This window comes from Acomys minous (assembly GCF_964271855.1).
Source record: "Acomys minous genome assembly, chromosome: 3".
NCBI classification, from domain to species: Eukaryota; Metazoa; Chordata; class Mammalia; order Rodentia; family Muridae; genus Acomys; species Acomys minous.
In genome coordinates, this window is record NC_140485.1 from 79,545,831 (window position 1) to 79,559,437 (window position 13,607).

Below are 13,607 nucleotides of genomic sequence, written 5' to 3' on the forward strand. Positions count from 1 at the left end.
GAATCAGGCCTGTGTCTACACTCATGAGAGTAAGGGCTTATGTATACCACCAGCACAAGAAGTCAGCATGGAAAACTCTACGTAGCCTGAGAAGATGGTGATGCTCACACGAACAGTGGCCTTTATATTTTGTTTTAGGGGTAGAAACTATTTTTATTTAATCATGCGCCACTCTTTATTACCAATTTTTAAAAAGTGAAGCCCCAAGAAGAGAGACATGACATATTTGAAGTCCATGAAATTTAAAATTGGCCTTGAACTCCAAGCCACTGCTTCATACGAGTCTCCTTTCAGCAACACCTACAGTGTGACTTTTGTCAAATTTAGAACGTAATTACATCACAGCTATGGATGGTTTATAAATTCTAAATTGCATATAAGTGTATTTAGGAATCCCTTTCTCTGCTGTCTCATACATAACTTCCTTTCCTTTTGCAAGATAGGACTAACCTCCCACTTGATGGTAACGTCCCAAGCTCAGAGCCTGTCCCTCCATATGCCTCCTGTCTTTCCTGGCTCTACCTCCTGCCCAGCTAAGTGCACTGCCTGTGCTATCTGAAAGGTTACCTAGTCCCGTCTCCCACAAAGGGTTTATACAGCAGGAGTGAACTGATCCCTGTTGCTAACTCTGAGTTGACAGAGGCAGAAACACACATTTGATTCTATAACCCTTCAGAATAGCATGGCTGTCAAGGGGCCCAGGAACAGAGGCAGCAGGCTTAGCTCTGGCAGTCACTCGCTGGAGCAGACAGACAGAGAGCAGAAGAACTTACAGACAAGCACACAGGGAAGAGTGATCAAGGGCAGTGAAGCAGTGGGTACCTGGGGTCGGACGCACTTGGATTTCTCTTTCAGCTTACCCTGTTAAGAGCCCATGGAATGGAAAGCTGATGAGCAGGGTCCAAAGACAGAGACGACAGAAGGAAGGGTGAGTGTTCCCTAGACCCCTGGAAGCCTTCTCCATCCCCAGCCTGCCATTTCATTAGTCCCCTCAGCCTCTATTTTCCTAGCCCCTATTCAAACATTGCCTGGGCTCTCCAATTTCCGTAGTCTCGGGCTAGCCTTTCTAGTTCCAGCAATACCCAGATACTTCAAATTGAAGAATCTAAGCAGCCATCTACCCTTCTGGACTCCAGAATTTACATACCTATGCCCTTCACAACTCTAGGCTGTCAATGGAGCTTTCCTACAGCTTTCAGCAGAAGAAATGGATCCAAAGCCACAAATGTAGCTCATTCATGTCACAGTCCAATCAGGATGAGTAATATGGTCACCAAGTCAGCACACTTCCAACCTAAGCCCAAGCCTGACCCCTAAGGGTCCCCTGTGCCTACCAACCCTTGCAGTTTCTCATGCTAAATTCCTAAAGCCCAAGGGCTTCTCTGCATACAGTGAAGGTCAGCATCCCCTGCTCTCAGCAAACCCTATTAGAGGAAGCTTTCCTGGAACTGTTCCCAGATGTCAGTAATATGATGATGAAGCAAAGGGAAACAAAATAGGAAATTCTTGGGGAGGAAGGGAGAGGGAATTAAAGCCCAAAGGAGAGTGCAGCAGTGTCAGCCTCACCTGGACATCTGGACAGGACCTCTTGACTGGAGGAGATTGCCTAGGGGAGTCATTCATGCCCAACTCTGACCGCCCCAGATGTTTGACCACAATGCAGCATCTCACTTGGAAACCTCTGGAGAAAAAGAAAAGGCTGAAGTATTGGCCTGTTTGGCTAAAAGAAGTTGGCAAGATGCACCATGCCCTCTAGAAGTACGTAGGAAGGGGGGAAGCTGGCAGTGGAGAGAGAGCCTGTCAACAGGTGGGTAAGGGTCAGCAAACTTACCTCTCTCGGCACTTCTCCAAGGACTCATCAGCCAGCTCCTTCAGGTTCACAAGTTTTTCCCCCCTGTAGAAGGCATCTTTGGGGAGCAATAAACATTCCAGGCCTTAGTACACACCGGGCTCCCCAGTCGGCCCAATGTCCACAGGGCCCTTCCTGAACAGGCCTCTCGACTCTGGCTCTGACCCTCAGTAGCTGAGGTAGGGTGAGAAGGCAGGCAAGCCGCCCCTCCAGCCCAAGAGGCCACATCAACAAGCAGACTAGAGAGCACACTTGAGGGGTAGGAGGATCTGGAGACTGGGTATAAGTTAGTCACCTGTAGTGATGAGGAGGCTGCAGCTAGAATCCAAGATCCTTTCACAGAGAGACTCTGCAGAGAAGCCTGCAAACTAGGGAAGGGGAAAAAGCTGAGGTGGGGGCAGGGCTAGGGAGTAAGTGATCAAGGAAGGAAGGTGCTCCTGAAATCCAGCATCTCGCCTGGGCAGTGGTGGCGCACGCCTTTAATCCCAACACTCGGGAGGCAGAGGCAGGTGATTGCTGTGAGTTTGAGGTCAGCCTGGTCTATAAGGCGAGTCTAGGACAGCCACAGCCAGGGCTACAGAGAGAAACCCTGTCTCAAAAAAAAGAAAAAAGAAAAGAAAAGAAAAGAAAGAAAGAAAAAAGAAATCCAGTATCTCCAAAACAGGGTTCCAAAAGATCTGAATAGCTAGCAGATTGGAACTTATATTTAAGAGCCTTCACCATCCAGGCCCAGTTTCCTTCTCCACAGCCCTCCCCGTCCCCCTTGGTTCCTTTCACCAGCCCAAGCTCCTACCACAATGGAGTGCAGAGCTCCAAGGCGCGCACATGCCAGCATGGCCACCACAAGCTCCAAGATCATAGGCATGTAGATGGCCACTCGGTCACCCTTCTGAATGCCTGAAGGACAAGCACAACAGAGGCCATGGACGTCTCTCACTACTCCTTCCTGCCTCCCCCTCAGCTGGCCCCTCCCAACTAACGTTTTCTGTTCCTGTTACTAGAGTCCTTCCATTTCTTGTCCTCCTCCTTTTCACCACTTCCTCGGATATCTCAGGGCTAGGTCCTCTAGTGCCTCTCCCACACCCCATACTCACCCTGTTTACGGAGAACATTGCTGAACTGACACACTTGGACCAGAAGCTCCTGGTAAGTGATCTTGGTGGTCTCCCCTGGCTCGTTGCCCTCCCTATGATACACCAGAAATTACATCAGTAATTAGGGATACAGCTTTTTTCTCTTATAAATAAGAACAGTCACAAAATTCCATCTCTTCCTATCAATGCCTGACACTCCCGTCAGTAAATCTTCTGCTACATCTTTCTAAAAAGTATTTTAATTAACTTTTACATTTTATGTGCATGAGTGTTTTCTCTGAATGCATGTCTGTGTACCACTTGCATGCCTGTGGCCACCAGAGGCCAGAGGAAGGCATCGGAGCTTCTGGCACCAGAGTTACAGATGATTTTAAGTTGCCATGTGGATGCTAGGGATTGAACCCAAATCCTTCAGAAGAGCAGCCAAGGCTCTTAACTGCTGAGCCATCTCTTCAGTCCCCTGATACCACATCTTGAGTTGACTGGACAGACACTTTTGCCTCTCAAGATACTTTATATTCAAGTTTTATGAGATTGAAAAGTGTACTGTCTATCCCTGAGCCTTATTTTTATGTTGACAAAATGGAGTGATGAGCCCCTCTCTTTTATCCTAACACAGCAGATGCACCTTGTGCTTCCAGGTACAGCAAGTTATGACTTTTGAGAAGGATCAAGACTGGATTAAAGCCTTGTGTAGTGACTCACTCCTGTAATATCACTACCCAGCAGACTACGCTAAGACGTTATTAAGTTGAACTGCCTCAAGTTCAGGGCCAGTCAGGGCTACAGTGTGAGAACCTGTCTGAAAAAAAAAAAAGAACACATAAAAAATCCCAACCATGATGGCAATCATCTGTTTTGCCTGGATGTATGTCTGTATGAAGAGACTGGAACTGGAATATAGGCAGCTGTGAGAAGCCATGTGGGTGCTGGGAATTGAACCAGGGTCCTCTGGAAGAGGAGCCTGTACTCTTAACCTCTGAGCCATCTCTCCATTTTTAAACAAAAGCACAAACCACTTGCATTTATTCACAGCTGTGTAGGGTACAGCATCACACATACTCTGTATCCAGTGGCCTCTGTGGGAAGATGGCACAAGCCACACCATTGTTTCCACAGGCCTGAGTTATACTTTTCCAGATTACTCTGGTTTTATTCCGTTTGCGACTAGGAGGCACTCTGTTGTGTTTTGTTTTATACACAACTCTTGCATAGACAGAATTCAGTCTCATTACAAGCATAACTATCTTTGATTTTAAGAAAAACATTGCTATTTTTGGTTCTAGAGACTTCGACTATAGTTAGCAAAAATGCCCTTGCCCCGTAGCCTTCTAGACATGTTCACTTCTTAGAAGTCTTGATCCCTCCCATAAAATGGGCACACACCTTTAATCCCAACACTTGAGAGTCAGAGGCAGGCAGAACTCTGTGAGTCCTAGGCCAGCCTGGTCTACAGAGCAAATTCCAGGACAGCCTGGGCTACACAGAGAAACCCAGTCTTGAAAAACAAACAAACAACAACAACAAAAGAATTAGAAGAAATCCTATTCCCAGCAGATCTCAACATGTTCCAAGATGACAGAAAAAACTTTTGTCTTGTTTTTCATTCATTTATCTCTTCACTCTGTGTGCGTGTGCATGGGCTTGCGCTCGCATGCCATGTAGAGGTCCTGGACATTCACCTCTGAAGCATTTTGTTTCCGCTGCGCTGTGAATGCCAGGCTAGCTGGTTCAGGAGCTCCTAGGCAATCATTCTCCTGTCTCCGCCTCCATCTCACTGTAGGAATGCTGGGATTACAGGTGTCCATTACCACATCTGGCTTTTTATATGGGACCAGGTACTGAACTCAGGTCTTCAGGCCAGCACTGCTAATACTTTTAGCCATGTAGCTATCTCACTGGCTCTTTTCTTTTCCCTCCCACCCTCTTCCCTTCATTCGTCTGTTGGTACAGAGCCTCACTATGCAGCCCACACTGGCTTCAATGTCCCAATTCTCCTGTGTGCTTCTAACTCCAAAATATTGGGATTGTAGGTACAAGCCTCCACAACTGGCTCACAGGATGTTTTTCCCATCTTTCTTTTTCTTGGATAGGATAATCCTCGGCTGAAATATTTTTTATCACTTTGGTTTCACAGAACATGATTGGTTTTTATAAATCTTTTTTTTTCTGATGACTGAACAAAGAGTGTAGTTCAGAAATCTCTCCCTACCCTGTGGGGGTTCCGGGGATCAAATTCAGGTCGTCAAGCTTAGTGACAGGCGCTTTTACACCATTTTGCTAAAACCCCTTAGGCCAAAAAATTTAAATTACTTTTACTATAAAAATAAGAAAACTTTTGAAATGAATTTACTTACTTTTAATTCTAGAGGTATCATACTTAAAACTAAAACATTTTGAGGGCTGGGAATATAATCAGTTGGTAGCATGCTTGCCACAATGCATGAAGCCCTGGGTTCAGTCTCCAGCACTGCATAAATGGGCACATAGCACATGTGCATAAAGTGCTTAAAAGGTAGAGGCGTAAGGATCAGAAGTTCAAATCATCCTCGGCTACATAGCGTGTTTCAGGCCAGCCTGGGCTAAATGAGACCCTGCCTATGAGTAAATAAATAAAGTAATGAATGAAATAATTTTCTTTTCTTTTTGAAACAAGTTTGCCAGGCCTAGAACTCACTATGTAGACTGGACTGGCACTGAACTCACAGAGATCCACCTCCGTTGCTTCTCTAGTTCTGGGATTAAAGGTGTGCACATAACGACAGCAATGAAAATGCTGTCTTTCTTTAATATAATTTCTATCTCCTGACTCCCTAGGTCTAGCCTGTTTTTGTTTGTTTGTTGGTTGGTTGGTTGGTTGGTTGGTTTTGTGTGTGTGTGTTTGTTTGTTTTTAAGTGATTCTTTCTTTGCTTATTCAATGACTACCACATGCTATATGCATATGTAGAACAAAACACTGACGTACAAGATACCTGACATCGTGCAGCTTGTATGCTAATGATATTGTAGGTAATATATAATCTACAATTAATCCAAAATGATTTTGTTATGCTAAGTATTACAAATAAATAAAATACAGTGATAGAAAACTGAGTGACTGGGAAAATACCTTTTAAAAATACACAATTTTAGCTGGGTACAGTACCTATCCCTGTAATACTGGAACTCAGAAGGTTGAAGTAGGAAGATTGCCAACGGTTTGAGATAAGCCTGGGCTAACAGTGAGGCCCTGTTTCTTTCTTTCTTTTTTTTTCCCCCAGAGCTGAGGACTAAACCCAGGGCCTTGTGCTTGGTAGGCAAGCGCTCTACCACTGAGCTAAATCCCCAACCCCAAGACCCTGTTTCAACAACAAACACATACAAAGGAAATACTGTGAGTTCTTGTGAAAATGTAGATATGAGAATGTTTTTCTCACTTTCCTCTGCTGCTATTTCATGAGTTTTAATAAATAAGTAATACTGCCTAAAAAGATACGAACTGCTAAGTGTCCCTCTCAATCATATCTTCCAGTCACCCCACCTGCTGACAACCACTGCTACTGACATTTTGTGTAACTTTCTGGAGACAATTTGCAGAGAAAGCCACTCTTAGAAGTATGGAGAGCTCGTGTGGAGTGACCAAAATAATGATTTTGAAAGAAGCCTATACTTTTAGCATAAGTAATAAAAATTGAACTTAAAATATTAGACTTTAAAAGATAAGCTCAGAAGCTGGGTGTGGTGGCGCACGCCTTTAATCCCAGCACTCGGGAGGCAGAGGCAGGCGGATCTCTGTGCATTCGAGGCCAGCCTGGTCTACAAAGTGAGTCCAGGACAGCTAAGGCTACACAGAGAAACCCTGTCTCAAACAAACAAACAAACAAACAAATAAATATAAAAGAGAGAGAGAAAAAAGATAAGCTCTTTACAGTCTAGCCAAGCATGGGGTAGAAAGGTTAAGGAAAGGTGCTCTACTCAAGGGACACACTTGTTAGACAACACTGTCTATGTATATGTATTCTTACATATTCTAATTTTCCACAGAATGATGGCATTTTAATTATTGCTTCTTTTTGAGACCAAGTGTAGCCATGTTGCCCTAGCTCACCTCAAGATCACAATTCTCTTGTCATAAGCATGTACCATCACACCCAAGCAGTGTGTGTGAGTGTGAGTGTGTGTGAGTGTGTGAGTGTGAGTGTATGTGAGTGTGTGAGTGTGTGAGTGTGTGTGTGTGTGTGTGTGTGGTGACAGGGATGTAAACCAGAGCCTTAGGCATTCTGGGCAAGTGTTCTACCAATGAGGTACAGACTTAGCCTTTAGTTATTATATATATGAAATAAACCGAACAAATGTTACATGTGTAACTCAATCATCTTACTTTTTAAAAATTTAAAAATATGACTTGGCACCATTCTCTATCAAGGATGGTTTCATTCTCAGCCCAGAATGGTGGCACATGCTGGTGGCACGCCTTTAATCCTAGTACTAAGGGAGGCAGAGGCAGGTGGGTCCCTGTGAGTTCGAGGCCAGCTTGGTCTACAAAGTGAGTCCAGGACAGCCAGGGCTACACAGAGAAACCCTGTCTCAGAAAGAAAAAAACAAAAAACAAATACAAAATACATGGTTTCATCTTCTTTATCTACTATCTGTATGTTATAATTAATTTCACAAGTAATATTTCAATGGCCATCTTTATTCATATGTCATTTGCAAATATATCCATAGTATGAATTACCAGAAATACAATTTGGGGGCCAGAAGATACGTGTATGTTATCTATTGATCACTATTGGAGATAACCACTTTAGGTAAGAGTGTCAGGGAGGGCCTAGGGAAGGGCTACTTCAGCTCAGACCTCAGTGAAAATAGGTAACCATATCAATTCTAGGAAAGAATATTCTGCACAGAGAAAGTATCAGACAGAAAGCACTGAGGCCTACTCAAAGAACAGGAAGGACGTCAGTATGGCTGGAATCAGCAAGTAAGAGGCGGGATGAGAACAAGAGCGAGATTCTGTAGGAGTGGGAAGTTTATATTTTATGCTAAGTGTATTCTTTCTGGATTTCCTTAGACAAAGCTCATGCCTACCTCTACATTTTTTATTTATCTTGGGATTTTTGTTTGGTTGGTTGGTTTGGTTTTTTGAGATAAGGTTTCTCTGTGTAGCCTTGGCTGCCCTGGACTTGCTTTGTGGACCAGGCTGGCCTCGAACTCACATCCGCCCGCCTCTGCCTCCCCAAGTGCTGGGATTACAGGCGTGCACCATCAAGCCCAGCTCCTAACTCCACATTTTAAAATCCATCTTATATTTGTTTGTTTGCTTGTTTGAGGGGTCCATGCTATGGCATATGTGTCAGAGGACAACCTGGAGGAGTCGGTTCCCCACCATGTGGATCGCGGGTCATCAGGCTTGGGGGCAAGTTTCTTTCCACACTGAGCCATTTGCCCAGCTTCTTCCACATTTCTCATCATGCCATTGCTTCTACTCAAAATGTTCCTCTTCCTTTTTCAGATGCAATACAATCTAATACCCCAACAAGCTGTCGGTGCCCTCCCCTTCTTTACTAGCCAGAGTACTTATGAAAGAGGAAACTGAAACCTAGAGAGAGAGAACTAGCGAGCCAAGGTCACTCAGTAATAAGTGACAGAGCCAAGAATAGCTCCTCAGATCTTCTAACTTCAAGTCAGGACTATTTCCTCACAGTGTAAGGGACAGGGCAAGGATGCCAGGCCTTTTCTTACTGAGAGAAATTATTAGCTTCTTCCCAGCTTCTGGCTTGATGAGTCAGTTACTATCTTCTCCTTGGCTTTAACCCTCCTAGGGCTGAGAGAAGCCAAGCATAGCAAGCTTACTAAAATGGGATGGAACAAGGAGCGAGGAAGCTGGCAGATGGCCCTGAGTACCAAAGCAGAAAAGCTGCCCACTGACAAATGCTACAGAAACTTCAAGCATCTCCGGTTACAGCTGAATGCCGACAGTGTGTCCTCATGCGTATATGCCCACTGTGTACCACGTACCAGCTCACCTTTGCATATGCACTTGCATACAACCATGTATACTAATACAAAAACATTCTAGTCACAAAAGCTGCTGAGCTGCACACACAAACACAAATAAGCATAAATATATGTACCCAAAATTCAAACACAAATCTGCCTGAAAGTACATTTACATACCCACCTACATGCACAGCTTGCCTTTTTAGAAACTTTTCATCAAATCAGTCTGCTCTTTTTTTCATAAAGCTTTCTATTACTTGAAACAATCTCAGGTATTTCACTTGCTTGTTATTATTTATGTCCTTTACTGGAATATAAACCTCGGTCCAGCAGAGGCCTTCCCTGTCTTGTTCACTGCTATATCTCTAGCACTGAGAATAAGGTTTGATATCCGGATGATGAATGGGAACAGGTGTGCATAGCTCATACATTCACAGCTTGCTTGAACCCACTTAAACACACACACACACACACACACACACACACACACACACACACACACACACACCCCAGTCCTATCCTTGGCTATGGGGACAAGCTGTACATTATTAATATAGGTACATTACTCATTCCAGGATCTTCTTTCTCGGTCACAGACACCAGGCTGGGGACCTGGGCTGGTTAGAAGGGTGAAGACAGTGAGAATTGGCTCTTCCAAGAATCAAAGCCCACTAGGATCTTTGAAAAGAACAATTAATTTGATCTACCTCTGAGATTCAAAAAGACTATAAACTATGATTGGGATCAAAGGTTGGTTTGCAGAAAAACAAGTACAAGGACTCAGAGTTCAGCCCTCTTTTTCCACACTCAGAATTGCAAGATCAGAAGTTAACAGGAACTGGGCTGAGATGTAGCGAAGTGGCAGAGCATTTTCCAAGCATGTGCAAGATCCTGGGTTCAATTCTCAGCACAATGAGAAAAAAATTAACCATGTCCAGGTAAATGAGTGAAGTAGGTCACACAGCTAAAAGTTTTGACAGAGACAAGAAGTTCCCCCCGCCACCCCCCCCCTCTGTCTCTGTCTCTCTCCCTCTCACTCCCACTCTCCCTCTCCCTCCCCCTCTCTCTGTTTTGGATTTTTGAGACAAGGTTTCTCTGTGTAGCCTTGGCTGTCCTGGACTCCCTTTGTAGACCAGGCTGGCCTCAAACTCACAGTGATCCACCTGCCTCTGTCTCCCGAGTGCTGGGATTAAAGGCGTGCACCACCATGCCTGGCTGTCTCTTATTTTTTCTATATGAGAGCAACAATATATGTAGACTTATATTTAGCCTCAATTTAGGGGCAACAATAGAGGAACCAACTAGAAAGCACAATACATGCTTCAGCAAAAGGAGGCATCCAAGGACCTAAACTTAGCTCCTGTTAACTTTTGATCAATGGTTCAATGTTACTGTCCCTTAAAGGTCTGGAATCTAAAAAATTTTCAGTACATATAACTAATTTCCAAAAGTTTGAAACACTGTAAACTAAACAGAACTATTAATGAGAGAGTTAACTGATAGATGCCAACTGGGAAGGCCATGTGCTTCCGGGATGACACAGAATGCACAGGCACTTCTCATCTTCCTTGTCTGGGGAATCTTTGCCAGGGAGTCTTTCCAAATTAGCCCTCTGTACACCCTCCAACTTTACTCTAATCCACTGTTAGTTAAAAATATATTTAGAGGCTGGAGAAATGGCTCAGTGGTTAAGAGTACACATTGTTCTTGCAAAGGACCAAAGTTCCATCCCCAGCACCCACATCGGGTGGCTCACTGCTGCCTGGACTCCAGCTTCAGAGAGCCATCTCCTTGGGCACATGCACAGCTACACATACATACACAGAAATGTTTTTAAAATGTAAACACATGTACATACATAGTATGTGCACAATTATTTCTGTCGTCCTTATGCGAGGCAGGGGTGTTACTTCTTTGCTCACCACACTCAAGTTGGCTCTCCTACAGTCTTGAGTCCAAGTCCTTCCAGCAGCCGCCTAGCTCTGACATGATCTAGTCCCTCTATACTGGCACACTCCTGTTCACTCCTCCTTTCTGGGTCTCTCTACTTCATACACTTGGCTGCTTTAGTGCATGACAAAACCACTCAGTCCCAGAATCCTCGCCCTCTACTTACAGCACTATCCCCCACTGATCACATGGTTTCCCCTTTATCTTTGAATCACTGCTGAAATGTTGGCTTCTTTTATTTATTTTGAGACTGGGTCTTACTCTGTAGCCCACGCTGGAGTAGAACTCACTATGGAGCCTGCGATGGCCTCAAACTCACAGCAGTCCTCCTGCCTCAGCCTCCCAAGTACTAGAATTACAGGAAATGTTGGCTTTTCAGTGAGGCTACCATTGCCCATCTTATAGACGAACACTCCGACCCTTCAAAATGAACATCTTCCATGAAACCATTTCTAGTTCCTCCTTCCCCCATCTACCTCCAAAACTGAAAATTCTTTTGCCCTTCCAGTGTCTTTTAACCTCATTTTCCTTATGACTCCATGACACACACAAACTTGTACTGAATTTATATGGGTCTTATTTTTCCTATTATACCCAGAGGGTAAGAATCATATTCTTTCTCTGCCTCTTCCAAGTAAGGTCAGCACATAGGGTACTCAAGGTCACGGTCAAGTCATTGGAAGACTGATAACTGATTAACAGATAAGACTAGAGATGTTCTCTTTCTACTAGAAATATAAGCATCAGATTGAGATTTTTAACTCCTCACAACCACAAGTAAAGCATAAAACAAGACCAAAGAACTGGGAAGAAGATGGTGGTAGGCCTGGGTACATGCCCAGCATGCACTAAGATCCTCCAATACCCTGCCTCCCGATAAAAGATAAATGGGAAAATTGATTTATTCATAGGACTGTTTTGGGAGACGTCCTACCCGAGTGAGCCAGGCTGCGTAAAGAACAAACACTTGAGAAGAAGTCGAATCTGTTATGAGAGATGTTTATCTAGGAAGGAAAGTAGCTGTTGAGAAATGCCCTAGCCATGACCACAATGGCTTCCAAACTCATCCCCCACTCCACTCCTGCCCCCCTTTTATCTACATGTCATTTAGAATGCTCAATTAGAGACACAAATCAGACCACATAGCTTCCTGCCCAAAACTCATCAATCAATTTCATTACGTAAGGAAAACAAACTCCTATACCCTGTATCTTCTTCTGTTTCATCTTGTGCTTCTCTTTCATTCTTCTTTCTAAGGCTGCAAACACACCAGCCTTATATACAGACCACCCCGTGCTCATGTACTACATCTTTCCTCAGGTCTTTGACTTGTTCTATCTTACGCTTTAGATCTTAGTTTAAATGTCAACTGCCTAGTGAGATTTTCTCTAATCATCCTAAAGAGCACCATCCCTTTTTATTTTTTATCACCACAAATTCTACTTAATTTCTTTGTATTTTTCTCAAGCTATACTTGTGTGGTTTACTTCTCAAATTGGCTGTTTTGAGGCCAGGGAACTGGCTCAGTCAATATAGCGCTTTTGCATAAGCATGGAGGTACGAGTTTGGATTCTCAGCCCCCAATAAAATTTTTGGGTGCAGCATCATGTGCCTGAAATACCAGAGCTGGTGAGACAAAGGAATCAGGTCTCTGGGGCTTGTTGGCCATCTCTCTTACTGAACTGACTGAACTGGTGAGATCCAGGCTCAGAGCCTGAAGGTAGAGACCAAGTTGGTCTTGTTCACCACTAAATCTCTGATGTCTTGCACAAAACCTTGTTTATAGTAGGTACCTAACATATTCTTTATGAATGAATTAATAAATCTGAAAGATTTTTACGGGAACGGAGCAGGCCAGTGTTACGTAACTGTAAGTGGAGTAGTTAGGTTTCTTTGGGGGGCTTGATAGAAAGAAAGCCTTTCTACTGTCAGAGGCATCCAAAGGTAGACTGTGCTGGGTCTGTTAGGAAAGCCTTTCTACTGTCAGAGGTGTCCAAAGGTAGCCTGTGCTGTGTCTGTTAGGAAAGCCTTTCTACTGTCAGAGGTGTCCAAAGGTAGCCTGTGCTGTGTCTGTTAGGAAAGCCTTTCTACTGTCAGAGGTATCCAAAGGTAGCCTGTGCTGTGTCTGTTAGGAAAGCCTTTCTACTGTCAGAGGTGTCCAAAGGTAGCCTGTGCTGGGTCTGTTAGGAAAGCCTTTCTACTGTCAGAGGTGTCCAAAGGTAGCCTGTGCTGGGTCTGTTAGGGGCTCTCTCACTCGGGAGGAAACACGCAGAACTGAGATTTACAGAGATACTAAAAAGCAGATTCTGTCATGAGAACCAAATGAAACCAGTATTTCTCAAAGTACGCTCAAATAATGCTAGCACTGCAGAGTCTAAGATACACACCCCCAAACACACAGTACAGGCTTAAGAATGGGATTGTTAGCCTGGCAGGGTGGCGCACACCTGGAATCCCAGCACTCAGGAAGACAGAGGCAGGTGGATCTCTGAGTTCGAACCAGCCTAGTCTGCAAAAGTAAGTACAGGACAGTCAAGGCTGTACAGAGAACCCCTGTCTTGAAACAAAAACAAACAAACAAAAAATAGATTTGTTCAGTTTGCTAGGAAAACTCTAGCATCTATTTGTACTAGATCATTTTCCAGAGAATGTGGCCTTGGTATTTTTGGTTTTGGTTTTTGGGACACAGAGTCTTGCTATGTAGCTCATGTGCCTCAAACTCCCGGTAGTC

General features: G+C 44.1%; 1 protein-coding gene across 2 annotated transcripts in view; it reads right to left on the reverse strand.

Annotated features, from left to right (window-relative positions):
- Positions 1-13,607, reverse strand: part of ACSS2 (acyl-CoA synthetase short chain family member 2) — a 37,384-nt gene that overhangs the window by 9,799 nt on the left and 13,978 nt on the right. The window contains exons 3-8 of one of the 2 annotated variants that reach the window (XM_084776834.1): positions 2,944-3,035; positions 2,643-2,746; positions 2,145-2,217; positions 1,832-1,907; positions 1,567-1,681; positions 823-861 (exon numbers count right to left, since the gene is read on the reverse strand). In XM_084776834.1, the coding sequence (XP_084632960.1) occupies positions 823-861; positions 1,567-1,681; positions 1,832-1,907; positions 2,145-2,217; positions 2,643-2,746; positions 2,944-3,035 (499 nt within the window). The remainder of the gene's footprint in view (positions 1-822; positions 862-1,566; positions 1,682-1,831; positions 1,908-2,144; positions 2,218-2,642; positions 2,747-2,943; positions 3,036-13,607) is intronic. The other variant, XM_084776835.1, reaches the window with a different exon arrangement.